This window comes from Anabrus simplex, chromosome 3 (genome assembly GCF_040414725.1).
Source record: "Anabrus simplex isolate iqAnaSimp1 chromosome 3, ASM4041472v1, whole genome shotgun sequence".
NCBI classification, from domain to species: domain Eukaryota; kingdom Metazoa; phylum Arthropoda; class Insecta; order Orthoptera; family Tettigoniidae; genus Anabrus; species Anabrus simplex.
In genome coordinates this window covers 434,691,523-434,715,945 of record NC_090267.1, presented here as the reverse complement: position 1 = coordinate 434,715,945, position 24,423 = coordinate 434,691,523, and the positions used below count along the sequence as shown (strand labels likewise).

Genomic DNA, 24,423 nt, shown 5'->3' with positions numbered 1-24,423 from the left:
CCTCCCCAACTAACCCTGGAAAAAAGAAGATAACAGCATTAACGATTAAATGTTCATCTTTTGATATTTTTAAACCATTGAAATTGAAACTGTATTCCGGATCCAAATGGTCACCCTCATTGGAGGACGGATGATTTATTTCTTTAATAAATCTCTCTCTCTCTATTAATCAAGTTCCAGTGTGAAAGTTTTTGTATTTGTTCTCTTGTCTTTTTTCATGTCTTTTAATACTCATCTCCTCTTTAGAAATGGCAGATAGCCTATATCTTTCACTGTACCCATACATACTGTAACCTCTTCATTACACACAATAATATTTGATACATGAAGATAATAATAATTAATGCAGACTAAAAATGTTTAGACGCAATCAAAGACATTGGAAACGAACGCACGTTTTGCACAAGAAGACAAACAGTAATGATCAGGTTGAGCAACATGACAACTAAGGAATGGAAGTGAGAAGCGGCTAGGACCATACTGAGGCGGTGAAAGGTATTGGCAGTGCTGAGGAAGCGAAATCGGTGGTGATTCATTTAAAAAAAAAAAAATTTACTAGGTTAATAAGTTGGATGGAAATAACTTACAAAAGTGAACAAAATAATATTACACTAACAAATCGAACATAATGATAATGATAGCTCACACAGAGTGTACAAATTTCAATGATGCAAATTTACATTATTTCAAAAGGAACATCGCATTGAAGGTGAAATTCCATGGCGCAAATATTAAGTAACTTACCGAATTAGCTAGTAAAATTTGACAACCTAGCGTTGCACAGTAAGATTAAGATTACACGATAACAATAAAGGAAGAGAAAACAGAAGATATTAAATATCTTACTACCGAGCTCTTTTAGGAGGCATCCTTAACCAAAACACTTCAGAAAAAGGAGCTCGTCCTAAAAGAGAGTATTCTAAGAGGATGCAGATTTAATAGAGACAGCCCCGAGGGGGAAATTTATGATTCCACCCGTATGGAAAACCTGGGAAACAGGGAAATGTCAGGGAATTCGATAATTAATGGGAAAACCTGGAAATGTCAGGGAATTCAGGAAAAAATCTGGAAATTCATTCTTCTGCCAGATAAAATTGACATACCGTATTTATGCGTGTAATACAAACACATTTTTCAGTTTTTATATTATTAATCTAGGGCATGTCTTTTATGCCAGGAATAAATTTTAATGAAGAGTTAAAGTGTGATCTCGAATGTGAAGTAATCAATAATATCAATAGCTATATGATTGATCGATCGAATTTTCACTGTTTTGATCTGCTTACCATTGAATATTCTGAGTTGTTGGGGAATGGTGAGCTCGATGAATTAGACCTATATTGCGTTCTCAGTTTTTTCCAGTAATGTTTCCAGATTCTAAAACAGCTTCGAAAGTTCAACTGCACAGAACAAAAGTTGCATATACAATCACTCATGGTTTGGCTCTCTATTTCCATAAACAAGTTCTTGAGATGGGTAGTAAGTGCACACATTTCACCGTTGGGTTTGACGAGTCTCTCAGATAGGCCAAATGGATCTTGTAGTTCATTGTTTCAATCCTGATACTAATGAAGTATGCACTTCTTATTTTCATTCCATGTTTCTTGGTCACTCTACCTCCTCAGATTTGTTAAATGGTTTTTTGCAAGCACAGCAAGGACTCTATCTAAAAAGTTACAAATTTCAGTGGATGGTCCAAATGTTAATAAAAAGTTCCTTCAGGATTTTGGTAATTTATTAGATGATCTAGATGTTCCTATTTTGTTGAACATTGGAACTTGTGGCTTGCATAGTGTGCATAATTCATATAAAATGGTGGAATATTGCAGAATTTCTTCGTGCTCTTCACTTCTTGTTTTGCTACGCTCCTGCAAGTCGTGCTGATTATATATATTATTCAGGTTCAAACGTATTTCCTTCGAAATATTGTGCTATAAGATGGCTTGAAAATTTTCAAGTCATTGAACATGCTATATATATCCTACCTAATGTCGAAAAATATGTGGAAGGAACAAACAGAGACAAGAAAATCTCAAGCTGTAACAGCTTCAAAATAGTATCAACTTAAAGATAAGGTTCTTAAGGCCAAGTTGTCATTTTTATTATCACTTGTTGGAGATTTGGAACCATTCGTAAAAGTTTCAGACAGATCTCCCCTTTGCATCACTCCTTTATGAATCTTTCATTGATGATAAATATCATGACAAGGTTTGTTAAGTCTGAGTCACTGCAGTCTTCAGAAGATCTCCTAAAACGTATTTAGACAGTAAAGAAAATCTTCTGCCTGCCTCTAAAATTGACATAGGTTATGCTGCTAAAGCAGCACTTCGTGGCAATCCTGGATTAAATGATAGAGATATATTAGTGTTTTGCATAGATTGTCTAAGGGGAATGGTAGCTTTGTGCAGATAGTTACTGGAAAGGTCACCGCTGGCATATCGTCATCATCTGCAGTTGCCAGCTGTTGGCCACATCTGCTCACTGCTAGCATATAAACTGACTAAATTAATTTCTTGTTTCGATCCAAGTGTAGCCAAGTAGCTTCTAAGCAGCAGGTTGCTAAGGATAACTTTAAATGCCTTTGTTGAAAACAAATGGATCTCGGGTAATGAAGCCATTTGTGTACAAAGGGAGTTCACTTCTGTTTGTGAGAATGATAGAAGTGAATTCTTTGTATTCTAAAGGCGAGAGGTTAGATCACTTTTGGCTTCGCACTGTTCTTCCAATAGTAAATTTGAAAACAGAAAAGTTGGCTTCATTTCTCAAAATGATACTAATATTGTTTCATGGAAATGCTTCACTTGAATGTGGTTTTCCTGTTAATAAAGAAATTATTGTAGAGAACATGCTACAAGTATCCCTTGTAGCACAAAGAATAATATATGATTCTATCCCAAACCCTGGTGGAACTGAAAAGGTCTCCGTTAATAAGAACATGCTCCATGCTGCAAGGAGTGCTCATGCTTTGTACGTTCAAAATCTAAAGGAGAAACGTGAAATATTGGAAGTAGAAGATTCTTTGAAAAAATAAGAGAAAGGCCGCTTTGTTGCTGAAAGAATTAAAAGAAAAGAAGTGGAGGGTGATGGCAGAAGCTCGAGTCATTGGTGGCTACAAAGAAGCTTCTTCGCTGAAGCAGTAATGGTAATACATGTAAAAAAAACTTAAAGTGAATTTAATCAGACTAAATTAAACTTCCAAGTTTTAATATGCACATTAATTGCTCATTTATTTTTTGGATGTTAAGTTTTTAAAATGTATTTTAATATTAGTGACACTTCCTTTGTAATTGTTTTTTGTCATCATGTGTCAGGGAAAAAACTGGTTTTTATGTCTGGAAAACAGGGAAATGTCAGGGAATTTTAAAATCTGGATTTGGTGGACACCCTGGTTTACAATTTAAGAGAAGGGAATTGAACATTTTACATTTTAACACAATTTAAGAAAACAAACATGATGTGACTTGCCGCACGTGCTAAGTGATTGAAATAAATCTGGCGACCGAGAGTGCCATGACTTTTGCCCCAACTCTCGTATTATCTGCAAAATTGAACTATTTTAGTGTTATCACAAACGAGTCTTAACAGAGTATTTTGATCTTCTAGTGTTCTAATGCTCGTTCATAATCGTGTAACTCCGGGGCTCAGTTGCTGTGGAGTGTGGTGGTGGTGGTGATTATGGTTTTAAAAGGAAGTACAACTAGGCAACCATCCTCTATTAACATTAATTAGTGAAAAAATGGAAGGGGACCGACACTTCGAAAAATGAAGGTATCAGCCAAAGAAAGACAAGGGCCCCGAAGGGTGTAAAACTGAAAGATTCCCTAGGCCTCGTCACCTAATACCGTTGGGATCTGAAAAGAACAACAGTTGACCAAGGGTGGTCGGATAACATGGATGAAAGTGAGGAGCCTGGCACAAGTAAATGGAAGCAATGCCAGGACTTGCCTCAGGGCCCCATGGTCGCCAACCCACACTCCCAAGAGCCGCTGGGGTCCCTTTCAGTCACCTCTTGCGGCAGGCTGGGAATACCGTGGGTGTTGGTTCTACAGCACCTACCCACAGGGGGAAATGCCGAAGGCTTATTATTTAAATAAACTGTTTTACAGTATTTATTTCTTAATTTGGAGCACACAGTGGCCAGGCAGGCATCAATTTTTGAAAATGAGACACACTCATAGTGCATTGGCACTGCCGGTGGCTGCAAGTAGACTATGCAGTGGCCTCCACGGTATGCACTAGCCATGCTTCTTGGTAGGTGTGCTATTTACCAACTGATGAGCCCAGCTTAGCACACTGGGGCAAAACGCTGGCAACCAGGAATGAGTTAGCTGAAAAATTTATGTCCTTATAATGGAACAACTATATTGGTATTATGTATTAATATTTTGTAAGTAGCACATATCTAGGTGAATTTACCCAGGCGGTCTATAAAAACGGCTGGGCAGTGCCCCCATTAAAATGGTTCTAGGGAAACACTGAAACTATAGTCCGCGCTGAACTAGAATGGGATTAACAGCTGCTTCAACATGTATCCTTCAGCTGTAATGGGGATGGTGTGGAAAGAAAGCATTAGTAGTAGAGATGAGCAAAAAAATATCATAACGGTTATTTTGGAACTGTTCCAGACTCAAATCTGATCTCTAAATGAACAGTATGCTGGAACATCCTGTTCTGAAACAACAGTGTTTCATGTCGCCTGCATTCCAGCGAGTTTGGTCCACAATATCCTGAACATCCTGTTCCGAAATAACAGTGTTCTGTATCACCTGCAATCAGCTGGCTTGTTCCAAGACCGACTCCCAATGGTCTTGATTGGTCTAGGTGTTTGAGAACCACGCATATTCCGCTGATTGACAAGATCACATGTGGTACCGACACAACATAACCACTTCAACGGCAAAACCAAGACTGTCCTTTTATATACCTTGCCTGACCAGGCTTTCAGAAAAGTATGACACAACATGTTTTCTCGTATCTTCTCGAGTCTCCAGTAACCTATATGCAAATGAATAGAACATTCTGTAAAACTCGAGGGTCATCAGGACAAGTTGTGTTGTTCTAGACTCTTACCCTGTTTTGCACAACATTACATTGGATTTATACATCACATTTACAGGTAATAATTACGTTTTCTTACATTAAATAAAGTTGTATTAATGAACATACAGCAGAAGTATCGTGATATAACCTCACATGTTCTGTTACACAAGACAAATCATACAACGCACAAATAATAAATGATACGCCCACAATTTATACCAAATACAGTCCGTACTGACAACCTGTCGTACTTAACTATGTAGATAATATAATAATAACAGACCTAAACAACTTCATAAATCAAATTACCAGTGCATATAGCCACACCTCACAAGTCATAGAAATGATAACACCACCCTCTAAACAAGCTTGATATTTTTACTATTCACCCATGGATTTAGAGAATTGTTTCTAAGTTATACTAGTCTATTACACACTTGCATCACTTTGAATATCTGGTTGAATTCTTTAAAATACATCTTTAATAGACAGTATTGACTTTGCTGCAAAGAGGCCTTCGTTGAGTAATACGGCATGGCGACATGGAGCATCTCGTTCTCTTAAACGTCAATCCTATTCTAGTTCCATGTGGACTATAACTTCTGAAATCAGTCATCTACTCTGCACCGTATTTTGAGATTTATCACAGTCTTAATTTCAGTACATAGTGTACTGGGGCTACACTTTCTCCGGCCAGTTAAACTGTGCGCCTTCTGTAAGTTCATCTTTGTAAACAAACTTGAACTGGTGTATTACAAGATACTTTGGTTTTCAACAGTTAGATGTCTCTGTCACTGGTTTAAATGCCCCTCCTAGCGGGATGAACTATAATTTAATTTTAAAGGAAAGTTTATTTTTGCTGTTGGCAAACCTTAGGTTTTGAGTATTGTTTTCTTCATGTATCAAAGTTGCAAAACTTCTGCTAGACCTTGCGGAGAGAAGAGCGTGGGCGGTAATCTATCTTTCCTCCACCACCCCGCTTGAATCATCAAGCTGACGGAAGGGAAAGAAAACAAAAAGTCCCTGGTGAGGCAAGTTAGTGACTGCCCCCTGTCAAAACAAGTAGTCTGCTGTCGCCATCTAGCTTGAGGGGAAAGTTTCAACCCGGGACGAAACTTGTAAATATTTTCTATAGCCAATTAACCTTTTAAGTGCTGAGTTACCAGTTGACTGTTTGGTACCTTAGTGCTGAGTTTTTTTATTCGTGTGTAAATTTTTTTGTAGAAGCTTCAATTTTTAACTTATCAGTGAGGTGATTAGCTTAAAATGTTTATAAATGTTAGTTCTTTATAAATCTAAATGCAAATAGAAAATCCAACACTTATGTTCAATATTATTCTGAGAAAAACAAAATTACACTTATGTGCCCATGCGTGCATTATCTTTATACAGAGTGAAGAGCCCAAAATAATATTCCCTAAAATCTGTAGGCAACTAATACATGCAACTTCTTAGAAGTACATAAGTTGATATTGTAAAATACTTTCTAAACCTGGAATGTGGTGATAGTTAAATGTTTTCTACTGGTTGTTTGTAATGCCGATTTGTTCAACTATCTGCACCAACTCCACTGGCAGAAAAGTTTTTTTTAAATCAATAATTTTTGGGTTGTCATCAAACATTACTTGGCCCTCAGAGCCTGTCACAGATACTTGAAAGTCTGGTGAAGAAAAGTAATCTGTCCGCCATGAAAATGGTGATAAAATAACTTTTGTACTCACCGTGTTTTTCTTCTTTCGTTTAGAAAGAAGCTCGGTTTCTCTCTAACGTACAATATTTTTGGCACTCTGTATCACTCTCACTTTCAAAATTGCTTAACAATTCATTAAAATCATCTCCATCATCATTTTCCACTGTGGTTAATAACTAAAAGATTCTGTGATCCGAAATAACATCGCTGCAAGAGCAACTAGATTGTTGTTCCGCCATGTTCGTTTACATCACAGATGAACCCCACAGATGTCTACAAAAAGCTCTGTAAGTTACTTCCCGAAGCTATAATCTCTGATCAATTAGTTCTACATAATGCCCAACAGATGGCAGAACATGTCAGAGATAAAATTGGGACTCGAATGTGAACTGGGAAACTCAGAAAATTTAAAATTCTCGCGCACAGTCTATAGACAGGCGTAGCAGTGCTGGACCGGCTGCGTCAGCCCGTCTATAGGCGTCTATAGCTCTAACCCTTTCTCAAAATCAGGTGTATACAGATTTCGATGCAATGACTGTAGCAGCTTAGATACTGGGCAAACCGGCCGTAGCATAAAAATTATTTCTCTTGAGTTATTTGTTTGTTTTAATCTTGTCAATCTTATGTTAATTTTAAGGACACTTCCTCTAAAGCATTACTTTGTCAATTTTATATATTTTTCGTCTAAACAGTGTTATGTGGCTGAAGATGTTGATAATATACGAAACATGTACCACTTTTGACCATTAAAAATTGCCTTAAGCAATCATTGTATCGACTAGGTGGAAAATAAATAAATACTTAATTGTGAAGCATAAAAATTAGGTACACAGAACATACGAATGCAATTGGGTATAACCGATTTTCCGTGGTAGGCCAGCATATTCACGATGCTAAGCATACATTTTACAGGATAGACCAGGATATTGAGATCCTTGACACGCTTAGCAATGGCCCTCTTTTAGATACTACCGAAAGCTGCTACATTCACTTAGACCAGTTTTTTAATTCAAACTTTAATTTAAATGACATCTCTGAGAAACCGAAAATTCTGTTTGATGTTCTCATTACAGTGTTTAATATGTTCAAAATTCCAGAAAATAGCTCAGTCTTTCAGATAGGATGTAACTCTTTGACGCGATTACCACTCCTACCTCAAAAACCCCCTGATCCCGCCCTGTTTATCACCCTTCCCCCTCCTCCTACCTAACACACTCCTCCCTCTCCCCTTTCTTCCCCAGTCGGTGCACACGTTTCCCTTCCCAGTTCCTCTCCAACTCAACTCCGCAATACATACAAACCAGTCAACCAAAAGGTGAGTCTCTTCATAAATCTTTACTTTTTTGCCCCGTTTCCACTATCCAATTTAACTTGTTTTTACCTTTCATACTACAGGCCCGCATTGGATCGAGAATATTTTAACTTCTTCAACATACAATTTCGGTCACAAGATCCACTCGCTCCAGAAAAATACGACATAACATCCTATTGGTATAGATGTTGATTCCCATAGGGAATCTGAAATATTTGTTCCGAATGAGTAAATTTATAATTTATGTCCAATAACGGACAGACCATTTATATTGGTATTATAACATCGTATTTACGAAGATGGTTTTTGTACGTATTATCTACTGACTTAGTATTGTTTTTATGCTCACACAGGAACATCATCCACTTCTTTCAATGTATTTAACATTACTGCATTGCACTTAGCATACATTTCTCTACATACGTTGATGCCAATGCTGTAAAAATCACCCAAATCTAAAAATTTTAAGACTGTTAAAGACTTCGAACTTATTTCTTTTTTGCTTTACATCACACCGACACAGATATGTCTTATGGTGACGATGGGATAGGAAATGCCTAGGAAGTGGAAGGAAGCGGCCGTGGCCTTAATTAAGGTACAGCCCCAGCATTTGCCTGGTGTGAAAATGGGAAACCACGGAAAACCGTCTTCAGGGCTGCCGATAGTGGGGCCCTACCCACTATCTCCCAGTTACTGGATACTGGCCGCACTTAAGCGACTGCAGCTATCGAGCTTGGTGAACTTATTTCTACGAGGCTTCTCAGCTTCAGTTTTTTATTTTATTCATGACTAACAAGTTGTCAGTCTTGTATTAATTACATATTCAAACCTAGACATTTAGCATAAATATGCTTTATATTTTAACTTGTTATAGATAGTTTTAATTATGAGGGTCAATTTTGTGTGTTTTAACTTCAATTTATATCTTTGTATAATGACTCTATTTGGCTGGATGTTGAAACTGGTACCATTTAATAAATGATGATGTAATTTTAATCAACAACATATCTTGTATTGAAAACATGGATCTTGTACAATTTAACTTATTGTTTTGTCATCTATAGGCGGGCATAGCACTCATCAGGTTAAAATTTGGGGGTGTGTACAGGAATCCAGCGTATCAGTAAAGAGTTCTTGAAGCTTGCCCTCAAAAATACTATAAAAGCTGGGCGCTTTAGGGCAGTATGGTCTGAATGGCTCTAGTGTGAGGAGGATGTATTGACATGAACCAGGAGGCAGGGGCACAGATGGCATTCCGAAGGCCCTGCAACTCAAGGAATCATAGGTTATGAATAGGGAACTCAAGGTATTGGCAGGGTTTTCATAAACATGTGATAGCTCCTGCAGATAGCTTAAGGGGAAGCTTCAACCAGTGATGAAACTACTTGGAGTCATTTGAGGCAATGCCTACCCTAAGAAATACGATTAAACATAAATATCGTAACAAATTTATCTGCTGCTGTTGTTGTGTTAAATCAACAATAATCTCTATTTGATATGTGCTACATGATGACAGCAGGTGATGTGCTTTGCTGATCGCCCCGCCAGATGGTGACAGCAGACTACTTGTTCTGACAGGGGGCAGTCACTAACTTGTCTCACCCAGGACTTTTTGTTTTGTTTCCCTTCCATCAGCTTGATGATTCGAGCGAGGTGGTGAAGGAAAGATAGGTTACCGTCCGCACTCTTCTCTCCGCAAGGTCTAGACCCCAGAGAGGCATGCCTCCTCTGCTATTTGAGTGTGTAGAAACTCCCTCCCCTCCGCGAAGGTGACATTGAAGTACCGTATTGTTAATTGTTGGTTGTTCTTTTGAATTAGTAGGAAATCAGTGCATTATTGGCTTTATTTGTGAAAATTCAGACATGGACTGTTAGTTGTGTAAAACAAAATTGACATCATCCGATTAAAACTAGTGTTGAAATAATGAGTGAAGTAGGCGCCTTCTAGAACTTAACGAGTCTTTTGAAGTCTTTAAAATGTAAACTGTTCTCATCTTGGACTTGCAAAGAGAAGTCTGAAGCCAAAATCCAAAGATGTATGCCTAATTTGGATATTAAGTATTTTTCTTGGAATACACGATATTCATGGTTAACAGCCTGTTCCGAAAGTAAGAAGCTTTTTTGTTATACGTGTGTTTTGTTTGGTGGTGAAAACGCAGAACGTTTAAGTGGTGTAATTGTTACAAAAACCTTTCATAGAAAAGCAGAGAAGCATCAAAATTAAAAAAAAAAAACATATTCAGAATGAAGAGAGATTACGTTTAATGGGGTGCAGGAGGATAGAACATTCTTTATCTGAAGGTGCAAGAATTCAAGCCGTTAAACATAACGAAATCATGAAACAAAATCGGCTTGTTGTTGAGACTTGTTGACACTGTGCGTTTTCTTGGGAAACAGAAGCTTGGATAGGTCATTTTGAATGGGAAGACTCGTTTAACAGGGGCAATTACCTAGAGTTGTTTGATTCTTCTTTCAAAACAGGAACAGTACATTAGAGATTATCTCCAGTCCACATCAGGCTTTAAAAGGCACATCAAGCAAAATACAGACAGAATGAATGAATTGAGTCTGTAACTGCCATCATTCAGGAGACAATCAAAGCAGAATTAGATTCTTGTGAGTTCATTGGTATTCAGGTAGATGAGACCTTAGATGTATCAAACCGATCTCAAGTTAGTGTAATATTTTCATTCTTCTCAAAACAGGGTTCTACAGAAAGATTCATAGGCTTTTGTGATGTTTTGATTGATAAGACTGCAATCAGGCTTATCAGAATTAATTGTCGATATTCTGTGAAAGTAGGGAGTAATTGACAAAATTGTATGTCAAAACATATGGCAGGTGTTCCTCAATGGCAGGAAAACAAGGAGGTGTTAAGCGTTACGTTAAACAAGTTTGCCCAAAGGCAATATTTCTACACTGTTATGCACAAAACTTAAACCTTGTTCTTCTCCATTGCTCCAAAACAATAAAATCAGTCAGGCTCTTCATTCATAATCTGACAGCATTTAATTCATTTTTTAGTAGATCCTCAAAAAGAGCTCATCTTCTGGAATCCAAAGGATTCAGACTTCCAGAAGCATGCACTACACGTTGGAACTTTCATTCCAGAGCAGTTCACACAACATTTTCACACTATGATGATCTAAGACAGGTTTTTGAAGACACTGCAGAGAACGGTGAGGGTTGCGATAGTGAGTCGTACAATTCAGCGGTTCTGTAATGGATGTAATTACTTGGAGTGAAATATGAATAAAGAGCCTATTTCTGCAAACTTTGAACATTTTTCTCAAACAATCTTGTAAACACTTATTTGTGTTTAATTTCAAAGCACCTGTATTGTGTATGTTGGTATTTGGTTTTTTACCACAAAGTACCTGAATGTTCAACAGTGGACATTGAAATGTGGAAGTTAAATAATTTTTTAAATGAAATAGCCAGTGCTATATAAAATGTGGTTGTTCCCTTTTCATCTTTATATGATTCTTTATTAATGGATTGTTTATACGTTATATGGGTGTATTAAAAAGGTGTTACATATTTGAATCTCATGAAAATGTGTTACATAATATAGAAATAAAGTAAGTGTATATTTTAACATTTTTTTGCATCAAGATTTCATTAATATTTTGGCAATTTTTTGAACGTATAAATTGAATGGTAATGATACTCAGGGTTATATAAAAACGTGTCTCAATGACTGGAACTGTAGTGTATTTTAGAGGCCAGAATATGTGGTATCTGAATCTTTCTGATTTGATTGTGACTATAATAAGATCAGAAACAGATAAGTAGTCCTTTACAGAATCAAAGTATTGAGTTCATGTTGCCTCACATCTGCCTTTTTTTTTTTAGGTGTGTCGCACAGATAAATTGCCCAAGCAATTATGCAGTGAGTGTGTGGATAAGCTTTACTTGTGCCATTCCTTCGCTGAGACATCACTACTGGCACAAGCTAAATTACAAGCCTTGTTTGACAGCGGTTATTTCATGTAAGTATAATGATCTCATTTTAGACTTAAATAAATTCTTTTATTTCTCTATGCTAAAAGAAGATGAGTTGATCAATTGCGGAAATGAAACAGAACCTTAATCTGCCATATTTATTAATGTATTACCTGCAATTTTTGGGAGAAGATATCACAATATTGTATCTAGGTTAGATTCTTCAGTCTGCCGAAAATAATACAGTATAAAATAAATTTGTGAAATACCTGAAAAAGAAAACATTTATTAACCCATTGGTGTATTGATTTTCTAGCGCTTTGCATGCCCATGATTAGTATTTAATCTATGTAAATCTCAGTTCATGAGAACTTTAATTTATTAATTACTAGCTGATGTACCTGTGCTTCACAACGGAATTCTACATTGTATACCGAGTTCTAGGTTAGGTAGTGTACACGTTGTGAGCAAGATTGTATTAAATTGCACAGTTCTCAACGTTACCCTAGAAACGCGACGGGAAGTCACCAGTGTCTTTTCTCAAATGAAGGTTAGGAAATTTTCATTGTAATATTAGGCCCGCTTGTCTAACATCAGTCACAATCAGCTTGTGGAGTATTCATTATAATGGAAGACACTCACTCTCCAACCTGCCTTTTTACATCCTGAGAAAGACTGTCTTAGTGGTTTTCCTAACTGAAATGAACATAGGTCATTACAATGACATCAGTCGGATTGGCGCAAGTAAAAGCAATGCTTTCACATGAAATACTCGATCAAATGAAAAACCACACATTTTCTTACTTTTAACGAACAGTACAACGCTGCGGATCTAGCAGTCCAAAGTTCCATGGCTGAAATGACCAGGGCGCAGACAGCTGTGATCCGTGAACACTCTTTGTCTTTTATCGGAGAGGGAGGGGGCAGGCGTTGAGTAGTGGAGAGTCCCAGGGCAAAATCTATGCCCTTTTATTAATCTTCCGTAAGAGTATCCGATGAGTCGGAAAATCTCAATTCACTACATTGGCGGCAGAAAAATCTGACATGGAGGCAATTTTTTCCTCCAAACCAGAGGAGAAACCCTCTCTTCACTGCTAATTTGGATAAAATGAAGGTAGAATTTAATAAAGGCGGTGAGGAAGAAGCTCTTTTTAAGAAACAGCTCTTTTCAGGGTTGAATTTTGAGTTAATTAGTGAATTGTGGTGCTATAATTTGGAATATGCCTAAATTGTAATTCTAGACCAGGCCATACTACTACTACTACTACTACTACTACTACTACTACTACTACTACTACTACTACTACTACTACTACTACTACTAAGTGAGCCTCTGCCTTAAGTGTGCACCCTGCTCATTCAAAACAGCGCGCCAGAGTAGGGATCGAATAGCTGGAATACTATGATGAACCAGTGTGTTATGTAGCAGCAGTATGGTATCAGAAAATGTATGAACCAGAGGAATGATATGCTAAAGTAGAAAGTTTTCTAGCTCCCCTGCTATTTCCTGCCAATATTCAGTCAGGCTGTTATACTCGGTACGCAGCAGTAATCCCATGTATCGGAGTTGAGCGGCAGCATAAGAGAAAAGAACATCACAGCAAACAATGGTCAATGTATTGTGGTATTGTAGGCCTTCACATTTAGTTTTCATCCGACTTTGAAATACCACTCTTATCATAGTCGGTACGGTTAAAGTGAATAAAACATAAATGATCGGAAATAGTATTCTCTAAAACTTTTGTTATGGAGTACTTTTCGATAGGACTATTAACATAGGTATATAAAAATTAAATTTTAGGCACCTTCCCCTAAAGTACAATTTCATCCAGGGTGAACAAAATTTTTCAGAACTTAGACTGTAGTTTCTTATTCCCTGACTCTATACACCGATTTTCATTAATATCTGTTTTCCCATTTTCTCGTGGCTCGGTGTTGATTTGGACTAGCAATAAAAATACAAATTCTTGAATATCTTTGCTATCAAAGCCGGTACGGTAACAACGTATGACATAAATGATTGGCAATTTAATTCTATATGTAATATTTATCAATAGAACCACTAATAATATAAATATTTGAGAATTAAATTTTAGGCCTTCCCCTAAATTACGATTTCACCCAGCGTGAATAAAATTATTTAAAGCCTAGATTGGAGTGGCTCATTCCCCGACTTCACATACCAATTTTCATTAAATTCTCTTCAGCCATTTTCTTGAGATGCTTGTACATATACATACATACAGACAGATAGACAGAAATTATGGAAAAGTAATGAGTGCATTTCCTTGTTACGATGGACATGACCGATACAGAAATGCCATTCTTTTTAAATTCTGAGCAATGTACAGACAAAACTCTTATTTTATATATATAGATTACAGTTTTCTTCTGTAAACTTCAATTTGGAAAAATGAAAAAACACATCCTGTTTCCAGTTATTTGACCGGGTCAAGAATACAATGAATGAAGCTTCCATCCAGCTGCGAGGATAGGAACTGTGCCGGCCTCCGAAGCCTGTTGCACTCCTCTGGGGCATTGATTAATGACTGACAGATGAAATGATACTGGAGAGTGTTGCTAGAATGAAAGAGGACGTGGAAAACCGGAGTACCCAGAGGAAAACCTATTCCACCTCCGCTTTATCCAGCGCAAATCTCACATGTAGTGACCGGGATTTCAACCACGGAACCCAGTGGTGAGAGTCCAGCATGCTACCGCTTGAGCCACGGAGGCACACAAACTTTAATTTACAAAATGAAAAATCATAAATCCTATATTTGGATATTTTGCCATATCAGTAGTTTTCATTTTTCATCTCTTTAGCTCTTCTAGCACCTGGCATTTCAACATTAAAGACATCACTATCACCATCAGAAATTTTGGATTCATTGTCAGTTTTCTCGGATCTGCCACTGTTACTATCACCACTGACACGTAATTTTTCAAAATCTGAAGTTTCTGACTCACTTTCATTATCACTTCTGTTCAGCATATCCGATGTATCACCGTTAACTGACAACTGCCTTTTATGCGCCATGCTACTCGTCTACTCACCTTGGATAGGGAAAGATACAACAGGGAGTAACTTTTCAAGATCGATTATAATACTAACTCTTTGAGATAATCAAACGCAATTACCATTCTGAGAAAGAATGGCTCTTTCCAACGATATATAACATGTTACTTCCATCTCTTGATGAACCTCTGAAATACACGCTCAAATATACTCGTGCTTGGCTCCACGGCTGCGAGCCATCAAGCTACATCTTTTCAAGGTTGATTGTAATGTGAACTGTTCGAGATTACTATTGCAAGAAAGAATAACTCTTCCTCTTTCTGGCAGTATATAATATGTCAGTGCCATATCTTGGTGAACGTCTGAAATATGTGCACAAATCTACTCGTGCTGAGCTTCACGGCTGTCAAGCTACGTTACATTCTGCAAACAATCACATGGCTGAGACCCGTCAGTATAAACCAACGAGTTAACAGATTATGTGTGAAAAAGAAACATTTAACTCAAAATTCATTTCAGATATACTCGGTTATTTCTTTTTAGGTATTTTATAAATTCATATTATACTGAATTTGTTACTGAAGAATCTAACAATTATAGATTAAGTCGAAACTGAAGAGAAATTACTTCCATTGTAACAAATCACAATATTGAGCGCAGACATTATAAGGAATATTGAAGTGTGATTGAGATAACTGACTGCTTCATGTATATTCTTCCATTGTACTATATTCTTATTCCTCTTCTTCTACTGCTTTACCCACACCATGAGGTTGTGATGCAAGTTATGTCACACAGTTGGGCTTGGCCCAGTTTTCTGATTAATTCTGATGCCAACTCTTCTTCCGTTTTAACTTGATTTAAATTATTTATGGTCGTAAGTACGAGGGGCATACTGTATTGTTTTACACTTTATTTTTTGTACATCTGGGTATGGTTCACATTTTACATTTGAAGGTGGTGATGTGTAACTAGTGTTTTGTTCCACCATTTGGTAGCAGCACACGCACAGGGGCCAATGAATGCACTCGTCATAGCCATTTCATAACAACACTGTCAGCGTAGGAGCAGGCAACGTGAAAAGCAACCGTCAGGGACAGCGCTATACGACTTAGTTCCTATGGAAAGAAGGCGCAACCACTGCAGAAATTCATCGGCTTTTGGTGGCAGTCTGTGGAAATCATGCGCCATCACGGGAAACAGTTTACAACTGGGTGGACAAGGGAATCAGTTCTGGAAGGAATGTCGCAGTGTCAACACCAGCCACCATTGCCTGGGTTGAACAGGCCATCCAAGGAAACAAATTCATCACATTTACGGAAATGGAGGCAGCCACGGGAATTAGCCGAAACACCCTGCAGCGGATTGTGCATGCCCACTTACAGTTGAGGAAGGTGTCATCCACGTGGGTGCCTAGACTCTATTACAAGATATTAGAATCATTCTCTGTTGACGGTTTTCACTTTAGAAAGGTAAAAATTAAGTGTATCCTCCTAATTCAATACATCATATAATTCCATCATGAGATGGAGTAAACGAATTCAAACATGTTTCGGCTCATTTGAGCCATCTTCAGTGATAGGGGGGGGAGGGGGGTTGAAATAATTTACATAATGCAAGCTAAAAATATGCCAAAAACATAATGAAGGAACAATTGAAAAAACAAAAGAGAGATGTGATGGAAACAAAAACAGGACAATATACAATTTTACATCATCATATGGAAAACAACTTGCTGCGATAAAAATCAGTAAAAAATCAGTGGGATTAAGGTTGGGACTCACTTCTGGCCATTTCATCTTTTGAATGTCCAGTTCTCGCAAGACAGCTCTGGTGATGTGCGCTACATGAGCCCGGGCATTGTCGTGCATGAGTACAAATTCAGGGCCAACACCATATGCAGCAACCAACACATGCTGTAGCAGTATCTGCTTGTTGTACCCCGCAGCAGTAAGATTACCATGGATGACGACAAGATCCATACAATACCAATATAATGGTCCGTTATTGGACATTATAAATTTTCCAGCTAACTCATTCTTGGTTGCCTGCGTTTCGCCCTCGTGTGCTAAGTTGGGCTCATCAGTTGGGACTTAGCACACCTCCCAAGACGCAAGGCTAGTGCATACCGTGGAGGCCACTGCATAGGCCACTTGAAGCCACCAACAGTGCCAATGCACTATGAGAACTATGTCTCATTTCCAAAAGGGCGAAACGCAGGCAACCAAGAATGAGTTAGCTGGAAAATTTATAATGTCCAATAACGGACCATTATATTGGTATTATAAACTTACTCATTCGGGACAAATATTTTAAGTTCCCTATGGTAATCAACATCTATATCAAGATCCATACAACCATCAGTACTGTTGCCACCCCACATATCACAGACCCTTATCCCAACGGTTGCGTTCCTGGATAATATTTGGCATGTACTGCTCACCACTGCGTCTCTATACACGTTGACGTCCATCGCGCTGTGTCAGGGGAAATCAGAACTCGTCTGTGAACAACACAGGTCTCCATTGGCGAAGTTGCCAGTTGACGTGGGTACGGGCAAACAGAAGCCGAACTGTGCGATGTTGCTGCGTTAAACGGGGCACTCAGACAGCACGTCTGGGTCGTGAGGATACTTCTCTTAACCTGTTTCTTACTGTCTGGTCAGGCACCATGACTCCAGTGATCCTCCTGAGGTCTTGTTGCAGTTCTCTGGCAGTTGCCGAACTACGCCGCAACGCACAGATGGTCGATATCGGTCATCCTGTGGGGTTGTAATGCGTCCGCGACCTTGTCCAATCCTCCTTGTGAACTGGCGTGTCTCATTGTAGCGATTCCACAAGCGTTGAATAACTTACGGAGAGACATTGAGTTCCACAGCAACACGATGAAAAGTCCATCCTTCCTGGATCAAAGTGACGGCCCTTGCAACTTGAACCTCGTTAAGATATCTCATGGGATGTGCTGGTTTACGTACAACGTACTCAAATGACCGCCGTAGTCTGTGTACCTCACGACACACGGATACACCACTATTCACTTTGTTTTGAGGGGTCAACTGACATTTTAATGCATGGCTATGCCCACGGATGGAGTGTAACTTCGATTTGACAACTCAAATTAACGTTCACATACCAGACGTTACAAAACATGTTTCCCTAATTTATTTGAACTGTGTTGTTTCATATCACCCTTCTTCTCAGCTTCTTCTGCAATTTGTGCCTGCTGGTCAATCCATATTCTTTTATCCCTTCGCACACTCCTTTTAAACATTTTGTCAATTTCCGAATATTTCCCTTGGGCTTCTGCTGTCTTGTTCTGCTTTGCTTTACTATAGCTTTTACCTCTTTTCATTTTTCAATTAAGTCCCTAGTTTCCTCAGACATCCAGTCTTTCTGTTGATAACTCCGATAACCAATTACTTTTTCACACTTTTGTATATAAGTGTTCTTAACATTTTCCAAAGTTCTTTCCACACTCAACTCTTCTTCAAGATTTGAAAGGACTTCAAACTGATTTTACAACTTCAAACTTAATTCTTTCCTGCTACAGTAAAACCTTGTTAATTCGAAGTCGTTGGGGCTCAAAAATTGGACTTCGAATTACGTGATTTTGAATTAACCGCCAATTTGTAATTCAGAAGTGTCAACCCTTGCCGCGTCACAAAATATTCTGAGGTCCATTTTTACTGCATGCAATTAACCTTGATTCACAGTTCAAACCTTTCAAATGCCATGAAAAAAGATCTATGCCCAAAATGTATCCAACAAGGTGCATTTACAGTATTCAAATAATGCACTCGGATAACTCACAAACATAACCTCACACAACAAAAGAAAAAAAACATGATTCAAAACGAGGAGAAATTCTGGCTCCGCTGTGCAAGTGTTTTATTCATTGGATTACTGTACTATATGCATTTTATATGCCTGTACTTCCACAGAAAGTACCCGATGCCATTAAAACTTCGTGGCTAATTGAACTTCCCTATGACCAGGGAAGAAAGTCTCTCGCTTCCATTTGCATTACAACACAAATAGAGTCTCTCTGTTCTTGTACGATTTTCCACCATGGCATATCTCTCTTAATTCAAAAATGCCAGCCCTTGCCGCATCACAAAGTATTCTCTAAGATCCATTTGTAACCTCCGGGTAGATACGGCTACAAGTAATAATAATAATATTTGCTACCATTGTGCAACCACATAGTTACACACCAACACAAATTAACGCCAAGAGACATGATAGTAATAACATGTACGAAATTAAAACCATATGCTCATTAAGCACAGAAAACAATAACAAACAGGTTAACCAACATGACGGCTAAGGAAGGATAACTGGGAAGCGGCTGGGAACCATATCCAGGCGGTACCTATAAGAAAGGAGAACAACTTTTAAAATGTTTATCCTAGTGCAGGGCACCTTTAGGAGGCAGCCCTCTCAAAAACACTCTGAGAAAGGGTGCCCGTCCTAAATGTGAATCCTCCAAGATGAAACGGGATAAAGGAGACAGCCCCAAGGGGAAATTTACACTTTACGATTACATTGAGAGGCATTGAATATCTAATTTACGAAATCAAAGAAATGGGAACCGTCTCGTAACACAAATCTGATATGACTTGCCGGAAGGCTAAGTCATTTTAAGAAATATTTGACAAATGAAGGAAAAAACGGGTAAGCTCCGGCAAAGAAACTAAACGGAATGCTACATTTGAAGATAACCTGAAAGATGAAAACAACTAAGTGCTTACCTATTGGGGGGGCCAAGAAGACCCGTCACCTGAAGAAGGCAACCTTTCCTTTCACTGGTCAAAGCAGAAAGACGGCTCAGCAGAGCTTCGCGTTAGCCACGAGCTACTCTCCAGAAATTAGGAAATCGTGAAACAACCAATGAGCGCCCGTATTTTCCTTTGTCCGCTAATCACACTAACTTTTATTTTATCCGATGACATCCCAGCAATAAGTGCTGATAAAGAACATCGAGTAGCAACCAGAAATTTTGAAATTAATGCAATATGATGAAACCGGAAACTCCAGGAAGCTTCCTATCTCGATCTAGCGTGTGTACTACCGTATGTCCAAAAAAAAAAAAAAAAAAAAACAAAACAAAAAAAAAAAAAACACATTTTACTTCAATTTTTCACCAAACAATCTTGAAGAGCCATGTCAACATAAACTAATTCCAAAATTCATACACAAAAAATAACAATAAATAAATACATGATACAAATTTTCCCAGTATTTCAATTTCAAACAATCACTACATACTCCCCCGCCCCCCCTTAACTTGGAGCATCGCTCCAAATAAAATAACTTTTTTCACTTTAGTTAGCAGTCTAGTTTCTGCATAGTTTTTAAAAACAATTAATCGCTTAATGTTCACTGAAAGAGAAAGGACATAAAATATACACTGTGAAGAGATCAAAAAAATTCATTCTTTTCATGTCCAACAAACGCCAACACTGAATTATTGTCTTAAAAAAAACGTAAACATCCCCTGGAAATAAAAAAACATCATGGAAAACAAAATAAGAAAAGAATATCTTCTGGCATTGAGTTTTGAGTCTGTTTCCTTATTTACACGATAACACCACTAGTTTTTGCTGATTTTGTGACTGACGACTCGGCCGATGTCTTCAGCTTCCATATTATATCAGTTCAAACTGGGTTCACCAATACGTTGTTACATGGTTCCTCCAGAACCGAGCGCGGTCTAGCACGACAGTCGTCATTAAAATATCTGGTTACAAGGTTACGTTGTTGATTGGCATGTCCAAAAATGTATGTGGATATTGCTCGCCACAAATGGCCACATCGGTAAACATGTAGTCATCAGAATCTTTGGCATGGGACAGTGGTCACAACCATTAACTAGGCACATCCGGTTGTGAGGCAGGAACAGTAGTTTTCACCTGGACATCTGGTCACTGGCTTGCGGTGCAGAACGGCCGAGCCCAAGACCTAACGCACCTCTCCTCTAGGCACGACAGTAGAAACGGGGATAGCATCCCCCTACGGCCACTGCAACATAAATTTATCCGCGATCATGGACTGGCCATTGTTTCATACTTGTGTGTGTTGATGCGTTCTTGCGTTTTACGTGGCTGTTCCCAACTCGTATGGCTAATGCTAGTACTCCCATTTGTTGCTTGAAACAGATCGCGGATTAGGACCAATGTAAGCCCGCTGTCACACAGGGCATCGAACGATCAAGAGCGACCGACTGGCATCGAGTACTAACGACTAAATTCATTTACCTTGTCACACTGCTCATCGATCGAGAGGGATCGACTGCACGGAAACAGCTGATACACCCGCCCAGTACCGTACAGGCTACAGACGTATTCATATTCACGAGAGAAAAAGAATGTGTTGTGAAAGCGATAATTCGGGTGGAAATATGATTCTAACCTATGAATATATCAGGAGAAAGGAAAGAACCAGACGATCGCAGTGGACAAGGTAAAGCGCCATGGAGAATTCCACCAAAGTGTGCCTTCGTTGTGGAATGACGAAGAAAAATTCAGGAACTAGTACCGAATGCCCATCAATAATTACTGTATAAGGAATTAGAGGAAGAAATGAAGTCACTAATAAACATCAGGCAAACAAATTACAGGAAAAGTGTAAGTTCTGAGGAAAGGCTGATACTATTGTTAAATTCAGTATTCACAACGATTTTTTTAGGTTTAAAGTCAGAAGTGATATTCACCTCCGAAACAACTACTGTATGTCCGTGGCAAAATATATCAAATAAAAGATTAGTGGCAGGTACATTTCTCTGCATTCTACAGGATTCTAATAAAGTATTGATAAAAAGGACTGAAAACTGTTATGTACATCATATTGAATTCATAATTTGAAGGTGCTACAATCAACAGTGGAAATATATTTATTTAGGCCTACAGGTTTCTGGACATTGGTGACTCATACAGATTTAGGATTGCTCACAATACATCAGTGGATTTGTTCCTATTATATGTGATGCCATTCATAGATCACTACAGCCAGAATTCTTGACAGGGTGAAAATTCCAACAAAAGCCTCACAACAGTGGCTCATTGTAGCCTACTTCAAATATAAGACGAATACCATTTATGCTTATTTGTTTTAATGATGCTGGATCTTGGGTCATAATTACTGTCTTTTAAAATGATATTTTGAGGTATTTGTTAGATGGAGGTTAACAGATTTTTTTTTTTTTTCATACCTCTTGGTGAGATCCCACCTGCCAAAATAATAGACATATCAAGAAATGCTTCCAGTCAAAATTTTCATTACCTAATGTAGAAATAGTGTGTCAAGTTTCATTACAATCCTGTAAATAATTTTAAAAGAAAGAAAACTGCACATATGTTCTGAATATTGTGAAAATGATAAAAGCAATGGAGTTCCTTACACTGTTTCTCTCCCTCATGATCCTCTGCAAATCTCTTGTTGCCTCTCCTCTTCTTTGTTATTGTGCCATGTTCAGAATAGTATCATATTGCTTTCATGACAAGCATGTTGCTGAATTTCTGTAGGCCTACTGTGTTTTGTGCAAAGAATCCAGGTCCATATCCAAACTTTGCAAGAATGACAATCCTGTCTTAATTTATATCATTGAAGACTACAGCAGCTTCAAAAGCAGCTAATTTTACTAAATGGCTGTGAAGAAAGGTTGTCTATGGACATCTCTTCCAAAGTAAATTCTCTTTAGGGTTCTGTGTATTTACATATGTGTACATTTCTTGAGGAGTTCAGGTGAGGCTAGTGCTCTGTACACTAGCTTAATAACTATAGGAAAAGCTCCTGGAATATTGTTCTAATAAGTAAGTTGGCAGTGTAATAGACTGATACTTGTCACAACTACATGTAAATTATACACAAGGTCTTGTTTATTACCCTCATCACTAAGCATAAAGTACTGTCTCCCCAAACTTTGCACTGGCAAGCTGATCTAATTGCTCATTTGGCAATAATAAACCAATTAATATAAATCCTGCACTTCCATCCAAGTTACTGGTAAACTCCTTGGTACAGAGTAACAACTTTTTCTGCAAAGGTCTGGTAGGACTCTCTTTCTTACCTCTGTTGATTTTGCCTTTCTGTGTATTGTTCATATGTAACTTCTTTACTGATATGAACACTACCAAGCCTATCTATCCATCCTCAAATACTTTCCTTATGAATCAGTTCAAGGAAAATGAAAACTTTGCCTTCAATTTCACCAAAAATGAGAACCAAACACTGCAAAAAATAATAGGTGCTAATAACAAGCACCTTGCCTTTTATTTTTAGAAGTGAAGAGTATGCCTTTCCAACAACTAAATACTATTGCCGTCTACAGTAAAATGTTATTTAGGCCTATTGCTCAGGTGGTAAATGATTTAATTTTGCTATATCTTACATTGCCTGTCAAAACTGTTTGTAAATACCGATTATATAAATTAATGTTTGACAGAGTAGGGTGTATGGGTCTTGTAAGATCTTGGATTGACTTACAGGGTAATTAATCTACTCAACCTTTTATTACAAGCATGTAACTGTCATATGAATATATTTTTTATAAATACGGTATGTACATGTTCTGCCATCATATCCCCTTAATATCACATCACACAAAATACAGTTTTTTATGTTGCAGATTAAAATCTACAAAACTTTGGTAGAAACACCTATCAAAATAATTACAAATGAATTTTTCATCTTTGCTTTCATTGTTTATATGGATCTACAGCACAAAAAAAAAAAAAAAAAAAAATCGGTCTACCTTGATGCCCTCTGTAGGTCTATATGTTATTAATAAATTTTAAGTATGGTAACAGACATGAAAGTAGTGATTGCTGGTGCAGACAGGTACCAATGGCAGGAGAGTACTTGGAATGAGGAGATAAAGGCTATCCAAGTTACAAAGGTATAAGGTGGCAGGGAGGGATTCTGTCAGGTATAACTGTAGTAAGAATTTTGTCCTATACGAACGACTTGGTCTATTGAAACTGTGCAATCTAATATCTTGCAACTTCAAAAAGGATGCAATGAATATGACATGAAAATTAGTCGTTTCAAGACTAAAGTGATGGCAGTAGGGAAGACACCTAAAATAGAACTGAATGTCAGGTTGAGAATACAAAACTGGAACAGGTAGATACTTTCAAATAGATATTTAGGATGTGTATTCTCCCAGGATGGCAGTATAGTAAGCAACATTGAATAGAGATGCAGTAAACCCAATGCAATGAGCTTGCAGGTGTGATCAACAGTATTCTGTAAGAAGGCAGTCAGCTCCTGGACAAAACTACTCATGTCTTTACACTGGTCTGGTTTCAGACCACCTGTGCTGTACAAACCTAGTGCAATGAGTTTGCAGTTGCGATCAACAGTATACTGTAAGAAGGAAGTCAGCTCTTGGACAGAACTATCAATACGCCAGTCTGGT

At 38.0% G+C, this 24,423-nt stretch overlaps 1 protein-coding gene across 3 annotated transcripts in view; it reads left to right on the top strand.

Moving 5' to 3' along the window:
* Positions 1 to 24,423, top strand: part of LOC136867403 (oocyte zinc finger protein XlCOF6) — a 107,354-nt gene that overhangs the window by 48,179 nt on the left and 34,752 nt on the right. For all 3 annotated transcript variants that reach the window (XM_067144599.2, XM_067144598.2, XM_067144600.2), the window contains one exon: positions 11,898 to 12,034. In XM_067144599.2, coding sequence (XP_067000700.2) covers positions 11,898 to 12,034 — 137 coding nt within the window. The remainder of the gene's footprint in view (positions 1 to 11,897; positions 12,035 to 24,423) is intronic.